The sequence below is a fragment of the Mizuhopecten yessoensis genome, unplaced genomic scaffold, assembly GCF_002113885.1.
Source record: "Mizuhopecten yessoensis strain PY_sf001 unplaced genomic scaffold, ASM211388v2 scaffold716287, whole genome shotgun sequence".
Taxonomy (NCBI): Eukaryota; Metazoa; Mollusca; class Bivalvia; order Pectinida; family Pectinidae; genus Mizuhopecten; species Mizuhopecten yessoensis.
Window position 1 is genome coordinate 309,613 of NW_018480041.1, and position 19,482 is coordinate 329,094.

The 19,482-nt window shown below is 37.8% G+C and overlaps 1 protein-coding gene across 11 annotated transcripts in view; it reads left to right on the forward strand.

The window, feature by feature from the left end:
* The window catches only part of LOC110442655 (vegetative cell wall protein gp1-like), a 206,612-nt gene that overhangs the window by 154,880 nt on the left and 32,250 nt on the right, over positions 1 to 19,482 (forward strand). For 9 of the 11 annotated variants that reach the window (XM_021486355.1, XM_021486348.1, XM_021486353.1 and 6 more), the window contains 7 exons: positions 1,395 to 1,454; positions 3,291 to 3,389; positions 3,704 to 3,760; positions 9,564 to 9,672; positions 10,044 to 10,075; positions 19,136 to 19,172; positions 19,420 to 19,449. In XM_021486355.1, coding sequence (XP_021342030.1) covers positions 1,395 to 1,454; positions 3,291 to 3,389; positions 3,704 to 3,760; positions 9,564 to 9,672; positions 10,044 to 10,075; positions 19,136 to 19,172; positions 19,420 to 19,449 — 424 coding nt within the window. The remainder of the gene's footprint in view (positions 1 to 1,394; positions 1,455 to 3,290; positions 3,390 to 3,703; positions 3,761 to 9,563; positions 9,673 to 10,043; positions 10,076 to 19,135; positions 19,173 to 19,419; positions 19,450 to 19,482) is intronic. The other 2 variants (XM_021486356.1, XM_021486359.1) reach the window with 2 other exon arrangements.

The following is a 19,482-nucleotide window of genomic DNA, read 5'->3' on the forward strand; positions in this document are numbered from 1 at the left end:
TCATTTTCCTTGTTAAGAATCAGAGGTGCTAGTTTCAAATCCTTTTTAGTCTGAAATCTGTATGCTAGATATTGAATAAGGTGGTTTATTGTTTTTTGTCACTTTGAATAATATTTCTGTTCATGTTAAAAACAAAATCAACTCTCTGTATAAATATATCAGGTGACCGTTAAGGCCCATGGGCCTCTTGTTAATTTAAACAACTTCTTCTCAGTAACCAAAAAACCTAGGATGATGATATTTGGCCAGTAGCATGCTGGGATAAAGGACTACCAAGTTTGTTCAAATGAATGACCTTGACATTTATTCAAGGTCAAAGGGATCAAATATGTGGAAAATCTTAAAAAGACTTCTCCTAAATAACCAAAATCCCCAGGATGTTGATATTTGACCAGCAGCATGCTAAAATGAAGGGCTACCAAGTTTATTCACATGAATGACCTTAAATTATATTCAAGGTAAAAGGGACAAATATGTTTAAAATGTTTTAATGACTTCTTCTAAAATAACCAAAATGCCCAGGATGCTGATATTTGGTCAGTAGCATACTACAATGAAGGGCTACCAAATTTGTTCAAATGAATAACCTTCACTAATATTCAAGGTCACAGGGGTAAAATATGTTTGAAACCTAAACGACTTCTTCTGAACAACCAAAAGGACCAGTATGGTGTTATTTGGCTAGAAGCATGCTGGGATAAAGGGCTACCAAGTTTGTTCAAATGAATGACTTTGAACTATATTCAATGTCACAGGGGTCAAATATGTTGAAATATTTAAACAACTTCCGAATAACCATTAGGCCCAGAATGTTGATATTTAGCCAGTAGCATGCTTGAATGGAGGGCTATCAAGCTTTTTCATTTGAATGACCTTGACCCACTTTCAAGGTCACATTTGGTCAAATATGTATAAACATTTAAATGACTTAATCTCGATAAACAAAAGGATAAGGTGGTGATATTTTGCATGTTACATCCTGAGTTAAAGCTATAAAATTTGTTCCAACGTAATGACTGTGTTCGACTATCAAGGTCACAGTGGTAAAAAGTTTTAAACCTTTTAACAGGTTCTTTTGAATGACTTATATAGACATAAATACTGATATTTGCCTGTAGCTTTATTTTATATCACTTTTAAGGTTACAAGTGTGAGATTAATACCAGGTGAGTGATGCAGGCCCATTTGGGCCTCTTGTTTGATTTTTGAAGACATTATAGGATAGAAATGATTCAGAAATCTAGGTGATTCGATTGATGATCTTATAAAAGTCAGAGTAACATAGTTATCAATACGAGATTCAAAGACCCAGAGATGGTATTGATGTATGCATCAGGAATATTACTATTCACTTATAACTGGAGCATGTGACTGGATTGCGCATTTTTTTGTAGGAATATTACGAGGATCCAAACGAATTACCAGAGGCCCCTAAACCTCCCATTAATGACCAGGTATAATGTTGTCATGGAAATGAATTTACTTCAGATTGTTTAACTCTAGTTGAAGGTCAGGTAAAATATAACAAACTGTAACTGCAATCTCCATGTGTTATTCACAAATAGTGTTGAAGATTTGAATTCTTTTCTCATATAGGCTAAGATGTATAATGGTTTTCAGGCACTAATGTAAATGTGAATATTTTTGAAGAATGTTCATGTCAATATCTTTAAAGGTGTGTTAATTTCAGTATTTTTAGCTACACCTTTATAATACATAACCTTTTTAAACATATGGATCAAATTTAATGAATTTCATATCATTTTTAGGCCATGGCCCAGCGTCCGTCATCTGTCTGCCCGTCCATCAACTTTTCCTTTAAAACGCTACTTGTCCTGAACCGCCCAGTAGATTTCGACTAAATTTGGTTTGGAGCATCCTTAGGCTAAGGGGGCTCAATTTTGTATAAACAGTAGGTGTGGACCCCCTGGGGGCAGAGGAGCAGGGCCCAATAGGGGAAATAGAGGTAACTTTAAAACCTTTAAAATCCTTCTTCTACCATAGGGATTCATGGATTTTAACCTAATTTGGTCTGAAGCACCTTTGGGACAAGGGGACTCAATTTTGTATAAACAGTAAGTGTGGCTCCTCTGGAGGCAGAGGGATGAGGCTGAATAAGGAAATAGAGGTAAACTTTTGAAATCCTTCTTCTACCATAGGTATTAAGGGATTTTACCCTAATTTGGTCTGGAGCTTCCTTTCGCCAAGGGGACTCAATGTTGTATAAACAGTGGGTGTGGCTCCCCTTGGGTGCAGAGGGGCTGAGTGCCGAATTAGGGTAGTGGTGGTAAATCTTTTTAAAAAAACTTCTTTCGTAGAGAATACGAGATTTTATTCTAATTTGGTCTTGAGCGTCCTTGTATGAAGGGAACTAAATTTTGTATAAATGGTGGATTTGAACCTCCTTGGGGCAAGAGGTGGGGCCCAATAGGGGAAATAGAGGTAAAAACCTTTGAAACCCTTCTTTTACCGTAGGCATTCAGGTATTTTATCCCAATTTAGCCTGGAGCATCCTGGGGCAAAGGGAACTAAATTCTGTATAAATGAAGAATGAGGCCCCACTGGATGCTGATAGTTGTTGGTCCCAATAGGGAAATTCAAGGTTTATATTTTTTAAATCTATCTTCTGTACCATTGGAGGGGTTTTATGTAATAAGAATAATTTCCCATAGTTGCTTTATAATCCAGGTGAGGGATACATGCCCTCTGGGCCTCTTGCTCATTTTTATTTTTTTTGGGAGGAAAAGGTCTATTCAAGGTAGTTGAGTGGTAAATTCTTCCTTTCATCTCTTACAATGATTGCATGTCCACAGAGGTATCTCAAAACAAAATTTTAAACATAACACAAGACAGTAACACTAATTTCCTTCAAAATATTGCCATTCTTCTTGGATGCACATAGTTATATCTATGTGGGAAGTACTTCATATAGGGTGACTGAACAATCGCTTGGTTGAACAGATATGGCAACCAGAATATATATAGTTCGGTCTATAGGCAAAGAAACCAGACAGTATTTTTGGGCCATTTATTGTATACTAGGAAACTTTCACCTTGTCAAACTTTTGCTCTGCACTGGTAAACTCCATATTCACTCTTTGGTTAGTATGTTTGTTATGTTGATTAATAATGTTTGATGTTGTAATAAAATTTGCCCTCATTACAGAATGTAAAAAAGGCTGAAAGTTAAACTCATTGTAGTATTTGACTCTTCAAATGTAATAGATAATTCATGGAAGCTAAAATAATGTGTTGATGAAGTATTAATGTTTATTATCCTGTCTGGGTAGCCAACCTATGAGGAACTAGAAGAAGAACAAGAGAAAAATAAGAGCAACCAAAAACATAAAACACCTGCTCGGCCTCCAGGAAAAACCACACCCAGCAAGGTACTGTAGAGAATACAAGCTTATACATTCAAGTGTATTTAATCTAGTGAACACTTACCCAAGTTGCCTCATTATCAAGCCATCAATAATATAAAGGAGGAATTCTTATGAAACGAATGTATTGGTAACTAATCATTTTGTTCTATCCTTGCTAAAAATGTTATAACTGTGCTGAGTGTAAGAGTGCATATTGTTTCAACTGTGTCTAATGATTGAAATGATTTAACAAAAATGTTTGTTAATGATATTCATTTCCTATGAAATATAATCTTGACCATATAATATCCATGATGAAATTTTCCTTAAAATTTCAGTCCTCCGCTCCTCCTACTAGAGGTTGCAAGGTTATATCCAGCTCAGATAGTGACACAGTAAGTGAAGCTCAGTCAGGCACATTGCAGAATTATAAAGCTCAGAAATGTTTGCCTTTAAACCAAAACTATTACCATTTTTATTATAAAATGATTTTCTTCCTGATTGGCTGGCATTGTACCAAGTGATTCCTGATAATAACAAGAGGCTCAGAGGGTCTGTATCGCTCACTTGGGTATGTTTAAGGTACTTGATATGAGGTTAAGATATGAAAGATATGAAATTTCAGAAAGATCCATCCAGTATTTCTGGAGATATAGCGAGAACAAATTTCAAATGTCAAATGCAAAAGACGGAGGCCTGGGCGCCACACCCTATGTTTATACAAAATTGAGTGCCCTTGACCCAAGGATCCTCCAGACCAAATTGGAATGAAATTCCTTAATCTGGTTGCTATGCATGGTAGAAGAAGGATTTTAAAGGTTAACCTCTATATTCGGACCCATCTCTATGCCACCAGAGGGTCACACCCAACGGTACCGTTTATACAAAATTAAGTGCCCTTGGCCTAAGGATGTTCCAGACCAGATAGGGATGAAATCCCTTAATCCCTGTGGTAGAAGAAGAATTTTAAAGGTTTACCTCTATTTCACTTATTTGGACCCATCCTTTTGCCCCCTGAGGGGCCACACCCACCGTTTATACAAAATTGAGTCCTCTTGGACCAATAATGCTTCAGACTAAGTTAGCATAAAATCCCTTAATCCCTATAGGCTAGAAGAAGAAGATTATTAACTCACCTGGTCCAAATGACCAAGGTGAGCTTATGCCATACCGTTGCGTCTGTCGTCCATCCGTACGTCAACAATTTATTTAAACGACTTCTTCTTCTTAACCACTGATTGGAATTCAACTAAATTTGACTGGAATCATTTCTAGGTTGTGGGGCAATTTGGCTATATTGCTACACACGACTTCTTCTGTAGAAATGTGCCATGGATATCAACCATATTTGACTGGAAGCATCCCTAGGTGGTGGGTATTCAAAATTGTACAAATGATGGAGCTGACCCCCAGGGGGCTGAGAGGCGGGGCAAAAAGGGGGCAATTTGGCTATATTGCTTTAAGCGACTCCTTCTCTGGAACTAAGAAGTCAATATCAACCATATTTAACTGGAAGCATCCCTAGGTGGTGGGGATTCAAAATTGTACAAATGGTTGGGTTGACACCCCAGGGGCTGAGGGGCGGGGCAAAAAGGTGGCAATTTGGCTATATTGCTTTAAGCGGCTTCTTCTCTGGAACTAAGAAGTCAATATCAACCATATTTAACTGGAAGCATCCCTAGGTGTCAGGGATTCAAAATTGTACAAATGATGGAGCTGACCCCCAGGGGGCTGAGAGGCGGGGCAAAAAGGGGTCAATTTTGCAATATTGCTATAAGCAACATCTTCTCTGGAACTAAGAGGTGGATATCAACCATATTTGACTGGAAGCATCCCTAGGTGGTGGGGATTCAAAATTATACAAATGGTGGGGCTGAGCCCCCAGGGGGCTGAGGGCGGGGCCAAAAAGGGGGCAGTTTTGCTATATTGCTATAAACGACTTTTACTGTATAACTATGCCATGGATATTGATCATATTTGGTCGGATGCATTCATGGGAGGCAGGGATTCAAAATTGTACAGATGGTGGGGCTGACCCCCCGGGCTAAGGGGTGGGGCCAAAAAATGTGTATAACTTGGAAATGGTTGAGATCCCCACCATATAACCATGGTATACAATTGCTGAGTATAAAGAGAAGAATACACATTTGCTTCCAGGATGGCTATAGGGTCTAGCCCCACCCTTGGAGACATAGTCCCTGGGCCATAACTTTAAAACTGTTGAGATCCCCACCCCAAAACTATATATACAAATGCTGGGCATAAAAAGACGAATGCAGTCATGATATCAGAATAGACTCTAGGGTCTGACTGAACCCCTAGGGACCTAGTTTGTCAGTCACAGCTTGGAAACAGTTGAGAGCCCCACCCTATAACGGTATATACAATTGCTGAGTATAAAGAGATGATTGCACATATGCTTCCAGGATGGCCTTGGGGACTGCCCCGCCCTTTGAGACTTAACCCCTGGGTCATAACTTAGAAATGGTTTAGATCCCCATCCCAAAACTATATATACAATTGTTGGGCATAAAAAGACGAATGCAGTCATGATATTAGAATTGACTCCAGGATCTACCCCACCCTTGCAGACTTAACCCCTGGGTCATAACTTTGAAATGGTTGAGATCCCCACCCCAAAACTATATATACAAATGCTTAGCAAAAAGAGACAAATGCAGTCACAATATTATAATTGATCCTTCGGTCTGGCCACAACCCTAGGGACTTAGTTTCTGAGTCAAAGCTTGGAAACAGTTGAGATCCCCACCCCATAACCATACATTAAGTTGCTGGGCATGAAGAATCTAATACAGTTATGCTACAAGGATTGGCCTTGGGGTCTGGCATATTCCCTTGATCTCATTCGGAGAATATTTTGCCATGATTGCTTTGGTATCCAGGTGAGCGATACAGGTCCTCTGGGCCTCTTGTAAATAATTTACCTCTTTTTCCCCTATTGGGCCCTGCTTCTCTGCCCCCAGGGGGGCCACACCTACCGTTTATAGAAAATTGAGTGCCCTTGGCCGAAGGATGCTGCAGGTCAAATTTACTTAAAATCCACTAAGCTGTAGTAGCATTTTATAGGAAAATTTGACGGACGTACGGACAGACGGACAGACGACGGACGTAGAATGGATGCTACGTCATTGCATTAGCTCATTAACTTACTGTTAAAAAAAAGTTGATAAAAACGCTTCAATTAATACTTCTTTTTTTTCTGGTTGATAAAACCATGCATCAGCCACATTCAAAGGATATAATTGTATATTATCAGCAGGTTGGTTTAAAAGTAGACAATCGGAATTGAGACCTTTTGGATAATGAATCCTCAGTGTAATTATATAACAATGAACTTTGATGCTGAGCATGCATGCATATCATAAACATGACCTGCAATTTCCGCTGGAGGTGAAAACAATGCCTCTGTAATGAATGGTAACTGATTGCCAACGTTTTCATGTTTTTAGAAATTCTTAACTCCTGTACAATGGTGATGATATTTTAATGAAATTTCAAAGCATGAAATTGGTTGTCATTTAGCATTATTTGTCATGATCTTTTGATTTTTATACGACCGTCAAATTTGACGGTAGTATTACCGTATGGCGTTGTCCGTCCGTTCGTCCGTTGTAAACTTTGTTTGTCCATCAATCTCCTCCTACATTTTTCAACTGATCTATTTGAAACGTCGTATACATTATAATCATGATATGAAGTTGTATCTCCCTTAAAAGAGTTTTGATTCGACAATTTTTCCAAAAGTTATTGCCCTTTGTTCATTTCAGTATTTGAATTTTGTCCGGAAATCTCCTCCTACATTTTTCGACTGATCTCTTTGAAACTTGGTATGCATGATAATCATGATATGAAGTTCTGTCTCCCCTAAAATGATAATTTGATATTTGAATATTAAATTATAGTTTATATACAACAAGTTTTCCTTGCTGCCTATGTTTCTGTTTTTATGTAACGTATGTTGTGTATGTGTATATATGTAACTGCCAATTAGCATGTATATGTTAATGAGATAAGAGGGATGCTGCTGATTGACCAATCAGCGTCCGCCTGAGAGAATGCCCTGTTAGGGATTTTCGAGCCCCCACAGCATAGTTTTCTGATTCATTGAAGGAGATTGTTGTGCATTCCCACCCGCCATCCCCTTCAGCTCCTCTAATTGTACTGTTCATTCATGCTATATAGATATATATATATATATATATATATATTCTATACTTATATATGATTGTAGTACCATATATGTTTGCTATAACATTATTTTGTGTGCTTTGGTTTTTGCTATACCCTTAAGCTGTCATACAAATGTCAGCCAGGTTGGTCTCTTAATTTTGTTTTGATTGTTTGGGCTACTCACTCTTAGTTTTAATTTGGAATCAGACAGGCATTTAATTCGTTGGCATTTAATTCTTGGGGAATTATACCCCCAATCTCATAATAATATTATAGTATTTTACGACAGTATGTTTCAGCTTCTCTCATATCGTTGAGGGTCTAGCTAACATATTCGGCTTCTCTCATACCATTGAGGGTCTAGCTAGTCATGGAATATTATATTTCTCATGCAGCTTCTCCAGGGTCGCTCGCAGAGTCTAGTAGCTTCTCTGGAATCATCCAGGGTCTAGTTGCTTCTCTGTATCTTTGGAGTCTTGCTCGGTCATGTAGTTAGCTACTCTGGGACACCTCAGAGTCCAGATTCTTTAAATTTTAAAATATTCTATTAGTAAGTTTAGTTGTTTTGGTATAGAGTGAGTAGCCCCTGATACGCCAAACTTGTAGCTTTTATGTATTATAACTGTAGTGTAATAAACAGGTTAAACTGTTCTTGCGTGTTTCGTTGTATATAAAAGAATTTAGATTCGACAATTTTTCAAAAAGTAATTGCCCTTTGTTCATTTCAGTATTTGAATTTTGTCCGGCAATCTTCTCCTACATTTTTCAACAGATCTCTTTGAAACTTGGTATACATGATAATCATGATATGAAGTTGTGTCTCCCTCTAAAGAATTTTGATACGACAATTTTTCCAAAAGAAATTGCCCTCTGTTCATTTCAGTATTTGAATTTTGTCCGGAAATCTCCTCCTACATTTTTCAACAGATCTCTTTGAAACTTGATGTACTTTATAATCACGATATGAAGTTGTGTCCCCCTTAAAAGAACTTTGATTCGACGATTGATATACGACCGTCAAATTTGACGGTAGTATTATGGTATGGTGTTCTCCGTCCCTCCTGCGTAAACTTTGTTTGTCTGGCAATCTCCTCCTACATTTTTTCGACCGATCTCTTCGAAACGTGGTTTACATTATAATCATGATATGAAGTTGTGTCTCCCTTAAAAGAATTTTGATTCAACAATTTTCCCAAAGTTATTGCACTTTGTTCATTTCAGTATTTGATTTTTGTCCGGCAATCTCCTCCTACATTTTTCCAGGGATTTCTTTGAAACCTGGTATACTTTATAATCATCATATGATGTTGTATCTCCCTTAAAAGAATTTTGATTCGACCATTTTTACAAAAGGAATTGCCTTTTGTTCATTTCAGTATTTGATTTTTTGTCCAAAGATTTTCTCCTACATTTTGTATAGCATATCAGCTAACCACTCTTAGAATGTTGCAGATCTTATTTCAATGTAAGAAAGTATATAACACTATATAGCATTCGATGGGCGTATTTTGTTCCGCCACATGGTACTCTTGTTGCAAAATTTATTGCCTTTTGTTCATTTCAGTGTTTGATTTTTTGTCTGTAGATTTTCTCCTACATTTTTATAGCATATCAGCTTACCACTCTTAGAATGATGCAGATCTTATTTCAATGTAAGAAAGTATATAACACTATATGGCATTTGACGGGCATATTTTGTTCCACCCTGCGGTACTCTTGTTGTGAGATATTAATGCCATAGATAATAATTACTATCAAGATTGAAATACATATCTTTCATTTGTAATTCAAGTATTCATGAGCAGACACTGTTCGCAAAATAAAGTCCACAGAAAAAAAGTTGACACAAAAAGTCCACACAAAATAAAGGGATCATATGGGGTCAAATGGCAAATCACCCTAGAGATTAAAATGTGTGGCCATATAATCATTTCTTATTTGTGTTTTCTCATTTATTTTCATGTTCCCACTGCGGTCATCTTCCTTTTTTTTACCCTTTATTTTTAGGAAGACTATGAAAAACCCAACGAACCTACTGCTCCAATCCCTACTCGCTTTCAATCCAGACAAAAAGCCTCCCGTCCTCCAGAACCGTCACCAACAGACGACCAACCAGGTATACAAGTCTCATGTATTTTGTGTCAAGTTTTCTTAAATTCCGTGTCAAAAAGACTGTATAATGCTCAGGTGAGGTTATGGCTAATTTATCTACAACACACAGGCAGTTGAGTGCCAAGGAAATAGTCACTTGACCTGGTGTGCAACAGTGGATTTGAGACAGATCTAAACGAGATGAATTTGTAAAATATGTTTCCTAAAATGTGTTGATGTGCTGCTTTAGGTTGTTCAAAAATCATTCTAAAGGTAACCTAACTACCAGGGTTACATATGTCACAATGAGGAGTAAAACAGATTCTATAAGGTGTGGTATCTAAGCGTGTTACATGAATGTACTCATAACCCTTGATATATATATGTCTTTTTCAGAATATATGGACATGCAACCTAATGGATCCCAGGTAGGAAATTTAAGACTCACTTATTAATTTCTCCTGTGACTACAGTAATATCTACTTCTTACATCAAGACAAATTGCTTTTAGATTATAACAACAATAGGCAATATGAAAGCCAAGTGCAAATATAAGAAAGTGACTGATTGTGTCTTAAGGTACCCTACGCTTCAGGTGATTTGGTACTGAAACCCTGCGAGGGCGACAGTCGCTGCTGAGGTGAAGGGGATTAAAGCCCCACGGAGAAATCACCTGAGCAAAGTTGCGCAGATGAGCATTGGGGATTAACTTGTCATTCGGCAGCTAACTAATGTACTGTACATTGGATATCACTGACAGTCCAGGATGCCTGAATGCTATATTTATATGCTGTATGCACGAATATTTCATGCAATACAATAAAGTAGTGCATTAGAATGTGGTACGTCCAAAAAAATATAATTTACGTTCACGTCAGATTATCAGGTGGAAATCGGTCGGAATAAAACAATTATGTAAGTTAACAATAACTAACGTCTCTGAGTAACACGAGGCTATCTTTCAGTTGTTTAAGCAGTTGTGGATGGTCAGCTGTTTGCACCAACCATTCTTACTCTATTTTGTTTTCGAAGTCAGAAGGTTGTATAAATTCTCGAAAAATATCAGCTGGCGCTGCTGATGTACAGTATGTAATGCGATGTCAATTAAAGGTGAAGCCGAAATACTTTGACGAGTAACAGAGATGCTTAAAATTCTTCCATTTTTTTTGTGTGTACATTTTGTTTGATAGTTTATAAGGAAATATTATGAACCAGTAAACGAAACAAAATGTCTCGTCTCCAATAAGCCTAGAGAAGCCGTGTGTCTGGTTAGCCTTTGATCTTGACGGATTGATTTGGAGCTTTGCTTTCAACCCAATGGCCTAAAGTTCAAATAAAACTTGAAACTTAATTGAAACCCTAGAATTTAATATTTTGTCCAAATGTGACTGATTTGGCTAATCCATATTCTAACAGAGGGCAAATAGCGTTTGCAACACTACAGGTAACGGGGGCGGCGACAGCGACCCTTGACCTACAACAGGTAGCTAGCTGCCTGCTAACAGGTGTCTCAAGTGGTCAAAGCATGGTTAGCTTTACCATTCTACTCTTGTGTTAATGTATTGGATATATTCGTCTTTAATGTATATAGAACATTCCAATATATATAATATCCAATATAATGTATATAGAAGAGTCTAAGCGCTGGTTACTTTTTGGCTAGTAAATCAGGATGTTACTGACTCAAATATTTGACAAGCCTAACAGATATCATTTGAAGTGAACTGTGACCTTGTTACTGACAATTACGCAAGAAGTTGAAAAACAAATCTTCTTTCTTATTATTATTAGCTCACCTGTCCGAAGGGCAAGTGAGCTTATGCCATGGTGCGGCATCCATCTGTCCAGGGTCAACTTTTTAGCCCACCATCAGATGATGGTGGGCTATGGTGGGCTATGGTGGGCTATTCAAATCACCCTGCGTCCGTGGTCCGTGGTCCGTCCGTGGTCCGTCCTTAAGGTGGCTCGACACATCGTCATCAGCGTCCATTTTCGTGACATACTTCCGGAAAAAGTACAGCTAGGACTCAATTATCTTAATCGAAATGTGCATGTACACCGTGTCGTCATTTCCGTATTGCGTATCGGGCATTCAATATCGTAGTGCAAATTATAGTAACACCTGCTGGGCCGTTTTCGATTAAACGGTCAAACCGATCGGACCACTGTTGTTCGTTTATTAAATAAGGTCGGACCTAGTAATCTGATGCTGCTTTCAGGCGAGTCTTGAGAAAGCCTTGCAAGGCCTGCATACACATTTGCAGGTCCGCCAGGATTTACACCCGAAATTGTTACATTTATAAACGGTCAAACCGGTTGTTCCGCATAAACGAACAGGCCCATGGTAAACAATAGTACACGTGCGTGCCGATGATATGTCAACACCCGATATCAAGATTTTACCGGGAAATGTATACTCACACGTACTTCAGGAATAAAGCTTTCCAATTCATAGACATAAACAGACTCACGGGAAGACAGTGACATGAGACCAGACGACCTCAAGAAGGTCATATAGGAAACACATGGAATGCGGACGTACCAACCTCATATGTGCATATCACGTGCTTACACGAGTTCATAAGCTGAGGGAGTTTCGCTCTGTCGATTAAATCGTGTTTACAAATGTAGTCTACTTACTCTGTGAAAATAATGTTTTGTAAAATATCAAGATACCTATGAAATGCATGTGTGAGTGCACGTGAGAACGGCATACCATGCGATAGCCTCTGGTCACATATGTGCCTGACATGTAATTATAAATATACCGTGAGTTAGCGGACTGTGGAATGATGTCCAAAGTGTACATGACTGAGGGTAATTTGGTTCCATTAAAGAACAATAAATTGATAATTTTGATATCATATTTTTGATTTATTTCCATCATTTTTGTTATATGTAAACAGAGACAACTGTCATTGTGTAAATGTCACCCCTCTGCAAAAAGTTCCGATTTTTTTCAAGGAAGATAACTCTCACCCGGATCAAAGTGATTGTAAAATGTAAAATAAATTAATTATAAAGCCATTGTGTATATTTTGTTCAATTTCCCACTCTATATGTATAGAACTTTGTGTCCTGGGTGCTTTTAGCTTGCAGATAATCACTTTTATCCGTACAAATTCAATAAAAAACACTTTGTGTAACATGTGTTACATATTTTGCGATAAATAAAATATTTGTAGGGTTAATTAGAAATGCTTCTTTTCATTTTATTATTGTTGTTATTGTTCCGAACAATGCCACACACAAAAAAACCCTGAAAATATTAGAATTGAAGAAAATTCAATTTTTTGGTATTTTTTCCAAAAAATTCCCCAAACTATCGGAATGTTTAGATTTTAATAAAATCAACTCGACATAGTTGCATAACAATTATATGAAAGTTTCAACGAATTTTGCTGGTTAATTGCGAAAGTGTGGAGCCACCTTAAACAATTCTTGTTATTTCGGTATTTCTCAAGAAGCACCAAAGGGATCTTTCTCAAATTTCAGATGTAGGTCCCTCTTGGTCCTTAGCTGTGCAGGGCAACTTTTGAGACTGATCAGATAAACAACATGGCCGACAGGCAGCCATCTTGGATTTTGATAGTGTAGGTTTGTTATTGCTATTTTTCCGGAAGAACTAGAGGGATCTTTCTTAAATTTTATATGTAGGTTCCCCCTGGTCCCTAGCTGTGCAGGGCAATTTTGAGACTGATCGGATAAACAACATGGCGGACAGGCAGCCATCTTGGATTTTGATATGAAAAGTTTGTTATCCCTATTTCTCGGGAAGTATCAGAGGGATCTTTCTCAAATTTTATATGGAGGTTCCCCCTGCTCCTAAGCTGTGCAGGGCAATTTTTGAGACTGATCGGATAAACAACATGGCGGACAGGCAGCCATCTTGGATTTTGATATTGAAAGTTTGTTATCGCTATTTCTCGGAAAGCATCAGAGGGATCTTTCTCAAATTGTATATGTAGGTTCCCCCTGCTTCTAAGCTGTGCAGGGCAATTTTTGAGACTGATCGGATAAACAACATGGTCGACAGGCAGCCATCTGGGATTTTGATAGTGTAGGTTTGTTATTGCTATTTCTCCGGAAGAACTAGAGGGATCTTTCTTAAATTTCCTATGTAGGTTCCCCTTGGTCCTAGCTGTGCAGAGCAATTTTAGAGACTGATCGATTAAACAGCATGGCTGACAGGCAGCCATCTTGGATTTTGATAGTGAAAGTTTGTTATCGCTATTTCTCGGGAAGTATGAATTTTCTCAAATTTTGAATGTAGGTTACCCTTGATCCCTCGTTGTGCATGTTATATTTTGAGACTGATCATAAAAACAAAATGGATTAACTGTCAACATCAAACAGATTAGAGAAAAGAAGAGAAAAGATCGAACTGACAAAGAACTAACGAAGATGGTACAAAGGTGGGCGCGAAGATCCCTCTGGGATCTCTTGTTACTTGAAACAACTTCTTTTCAGTAACCAAAAGGCCTAGGATAATGATATTTGGCCAGTAGCATGCTGGGATCAAGGGCTACCAAGTTTGTTCAAATGAATGACCTTGACCCACTTTCAAGGTCACAGGGGCCAAATGTCTTAAAATCTTCAAATGACTTCTGCTCAATAACCAAATGGCCCAGGGTACTGATATTGGGCCTGTAGCATGCTGGGATGAAGGACTACCATGTTTGTTCAAATGAATTACCTTGACCAACTTTCAAGGTCACAGGGGTCAAATGTCGTAAATCTTCAAGCGACTTCTCAATAACCAAAAGACCAAGGGTACTGAAATTGGGCCTGTAGCATGCTGGGATGAAGGACTACCAAGTTCAAATGAATGACCTTGATCCACTTTTAACCTAATGTCCTTGTTGGACAATCAAGGTCACAGGTGTCTTATTTATAAACCTTTTAATAGGTTCTTATGAAATCTTAAGATAACAAGTGTGAGATTAATACCAGGTGAGCGATGCAGGCCCATTGGGCCTCTTGTTTGCATCGTGCAGGCGCATAGCTCTCTAGCTTTATTCAAATGAGTACACATAATTTTGATGAGTAAAAACATATTTAATATTCGGGTATTTCAAACCTTTATCGCATAAGAAAAGACAAATCGCAATATATATGTTTTCTAACTTATCAGAGACATAAATTACGTCTGCTTAAATCTAATTGCCAAATTTCCACAAAACACATGAATTTGCTCCAGAAACTTTACTTGGGGAGGCAAACCCCCAACTGGGCCTTGCACCCCCCACTACTTGCGCTACACTTATCATAAAAGCAATTAAGCAATTAACTTTGAACCATAGTTTCTCTCACCTGTGTTCAACACCTGCCACCTGCCAATCAAACTATTTTGATACAATGGACAGTACCTTACCTGGACGGCATTACAATATACCTCCCCACCCCCCTCTAAAAAATATGTACTCGGTACGATAATTAGTTTCATTATTTATATGGCCAATTTTTTTTTGGAGAAGGCATTAACGCAGAAAATTAACAAAAATTCATCTGGTAAGAATTGCAAAATTTCCTTTTGTGTAAATGTAACACTACAAAATTCCTAGAATTACAAAATATTCCACAGTTCTATAAGATCTCTCTTCAAGGTTGGCAGGTTATGCTAAAACGATGTTCCGCTTATGGCATGGTGCGGTGTTCAGCGTCTGTCAGTCCGGTATCAGCTTTTTACTTTTTAAACAATTTCTCCTGAATAACCAGTTCTTCTATTAAAACAAATGACCTTTGCCCATTGTCAAGGTTACAGGGGTCAAATATGTTAAAACCTTTCAACAACTTCATTTGATAAACCAGAAAGCCCAGGATAATGATATTTGGCCAATAACATGTTAGGATGAAGCACTATGCAGTTTATTCACATGAATGACCTTTGCCCATATTCAAGGTCACAGGGGTCAAATATGTTGAAACATTTAAACAACTTCTTCTGAATAACCAAAATCTCCAGGGTGATGATATTTGGCCAGAAGCATGTTTGGGTGAAGGGCTACCAAATTTGTTCAAATGAATGACCTTCGTCGATATTCAAGGTCACAGAGGTCAATTGTCTTGAAAACCTTTATACGACTTCTTCTGTATAACCAAAGGGTCCAGGGTAATGATATTTGGCCCGAAGGATGTTGGCATGAAAGGCTACCAAGTTTGTTCAAATGAATGACCTTCATCCACATTCAAGGTCACAAAGATCAATTGTCTTGAAAACCTTTAAATGACTTCTTCTGAATTAACAAAATGTCTAGGGTGATGATATTTGGCCAATAACATGCTGGGATGAAGCACTACCAAGTTTGTTTAAATGATCGACCTTTGCCCATATTCAAGGTCACAGGGGTCAAATATTTTAAATATTTAAAAAAAATCTTCCGAATAACCAAAAGGTCCATGGTGATGATATTTGGCCAGAAGGATGTTAGCATGAAGGGCTACCAAATTTGTTCAAACAAATGACCTTCATACATATTCAAGGTCACAGGAGTCACTTTTCTTAAAAACCTTTAAACGACAGTTTGTGCTGGTGTTATTTCTTATCCGTTCAAGAAATTTTAGTAGCACTTTCTGTTTGGTGTGCCGATTGTAACTGCTCATCTGTGGTACGGTAGACAGGAACATCGTCCACAGCAGACACATACATGGCAGTAGTAATATACTGTATTTTCTCTGTCCATTCTTAATCCCCATCACCCATGACCACGGGATACGCTACCGTTACGAGCTACAGGGATTAAAATTTGTCGCTCAGCGGGTGACTGAGTACCAAATCACCTGGCGCGTACTGTAATAATGATGCAGCCTTTTGAAATGATCAGTCCCTACTTTTTTTTTTATATTTGTAAGCATAACACTTATTTCTACCATGCAACTTTTTCCTGAACAGGCCTCCCTTTGTTGACAACCACACTTCCAGTGTCATATGGTGGCCCTAAAGTATCATAATTTGTTGATGGGCCATTTCTCCATCAACAAAGAAAGCTTAAAAATCCCATTCCAACAGGCTGTAAACTAAACCAGTAACACATACATATTGAGCTCACCAGTGCTCCTTCTGTAGAAATTCTTTGGCAAGGTGAATTCACTTAACGAAGGGTGTGGCTCCCTTGGGGGCAGAGAGGGGAGGGCCCATTAGGATTAGGGAGAACATGGGGAAAATGTTTAAATCTGTCGCCTCCTGTATGATTGGAGGGATTTGAACCATTTCATTATTTGGTGTAGAGCATCCTTAGGCAAAAGGGACTCAATTCTGTATTAATAAAGGGAATTGCCCCCCTTCAGGACTAAGGGACGGGCCCTTGCATGTAAAATTTTCTCTGGAACAAAGTGAAAGATATCAACCATATTTGATTTGGATCATTTTTCGTGGTTGAGGATTCAAAATTGTACCAGTTGAAGGGCTGACCCCTGGTTCTGAGGGGTATAGTTGCCAAATAGAATTTTTAACTTGGACATTATCGAGATACCCACCATATAACCATGTCAACAATTGTTGAGCATCAGGACTCTTGGGTCTGGCCCCGCCCCTAGGGACTTAATTTCTGGGACATAACTTTGAATCAATTAAGATCCCTACCCTATAACCATATATACGTTTGATAAATAGATGGATACATCCATGATATTTTAATTTACCGATTGATCCTGAACCAATAGCCATTTATACCATTGCAGGGCATAAAGATCCTGTTGACAATACAGGCCCTCTTGGCCTCTTGTTTAAGTATGTATTGTTTCTTTGTGTGGTGTAGGAGTACAGGTATACTTTCAAATCTTAGGGTGAAATGAAATGTATGTGATAGTAGAAGTTGAGCTTGAATGGCATAAATTAAGTCTGATATCCTTTATATTAATAGCTCACCTGCCCAAAGGGCAAGTGAGCTTATGCTGTTGCTCGGCGTCCGGCATCCGGCAACTGTCTGTGCGGCTTCCGGCATCAATATTTTACTTTAAACAACTTCTTCTCAATAACCAAAAGGCGTAAGGTAATAATATTTGGCCAGAAGAAAAATGTGATGAAGGGCTACCAAGTTTGTTCAAATAAATTACCTTCACATATATTCAAGGTCACAGGGGTTACATATGTAAAAATCTTTAAACAACTTCTTCTGAATAACCAAAATGCCAGGGTGATGATATTTGGCCAGAAGCTAGCTGAGATGAAGGGCTACAAAAGTTGTTCAGATGAATAACCTTCACCCATATTCAAGGTCACAGGGGTCAAATATGTTCAAAATTTTACACTACTTCTTCTGAATAACCAAAATGCCCTGGGTGATGATATTTGGCCAGTTGCATGCTGAGATGAAGGGCTACAAAGTTTGTTCAAATGAATGACCTTCACCCATATTCAAGGTCAGGGGGTCCAATGTGTTAAATTTTTTAAACAACTTCTTCTCAATATCCAAAATGCCCAGGGTAATGATATTTGGCCAGTAGCATGCTGAGATAAAGGGCTACAAATTTGTTCAAATGAATGACCTTCACCCATATTCAAGGTCAAAGTGGTCAAATATGTTAAAAACTTTATACAACTTCTTCTGAATAACCAAAATGCCCTGGGTGATGATATTTGGCCAGTTGCATGCTGAGATGAAGGGCTACAAAGTTTGTTCAAATGAATGACCTTCACCTATATTCAAGGTCACAGGTGTCAAATATGTGAAAAACTTTCAACAACTTCTTTGGAATAACCAAAATGCACAGGGTGATGATATTTAGCCAGTAGTATGCTGAGATGAAGGGCTACAAAGTTTGTTTAAATGCATGACCTTGAACCATATTCAAGGTCACAAGGAGCAAATATGTTTAAAATATTTCAACAACTTGTTCTGAATAACCAAAAGGCTCAGAATGTTGATATTTAGTCAGTAGCATATGCTGGGATCAAGGACTACTATGTTTGTTAAAGTGAATGACTTTGACTTATATTCAAGGTCACCGGGGTCAAATTTGTTTAAAATCTTTAAACAACCTGTTATGAATAACCATGGGTCCTAGCATGTTTATACTTTGCAAGTTGCATCCTGAAATGAAAGGCTTTACAATGTGTTCATCATAATGACTTTGTTTGACTTTCAATCACAGGGGTGAAATGTTTTTAAAAAATTTAACAGGGTCTTTTGAATGAATTTTAATCATAAATACTGATATTTTGCCTGTAGCTTTATTTTAAATCACTTTTAAGGTTACAAGTGTGAGTTTTATACCAGGTGAGCGATGCAGGCCACTAAGGCCCCTTGTTCAAAAAGTGAAATATTGCTAAAAATACAGCAGGAATCCACCTTAAAGGTTGATTTGGAGACATCAAGTCCTCTTGTTAGGGGGACATGGAAACTGTATCACTTTTTGACCATTGTCAAAATATTATGATAAGTTATACAGTATAAATTTACGAACCTCAGATCTATCTAGAAACTTTGTATCATATATAATAAGCTGTTTGTCAATACGAGTTTACTTGTGAAATTTTTATGTTACAGAACCTTGTTGAAGATGATATCTATGTTGTACCAGATGGTAAGTCACCTGAACTCATTGTGTCCCATTGCTACATTATACATTATTTTAAAATCTTTATCAAACATAAATCACATCAGATGATCAATACTTGGATTAAGGATTCTGTGCATTATATAGCTTTAATGTAGAAAATTCATGCAAGTATGACTTGTACCATTCCTGATATTATTAAGTCATGGTTGTATATATAATGCTCTGGCATATATGATTGAATACCAACAAGGTAATTTTATTATATTTACAGAGGAAGACAACAAAAAAACATCCAAAGCAGGTAAATATTAATGGAAGGTATTTTCTTTGCATG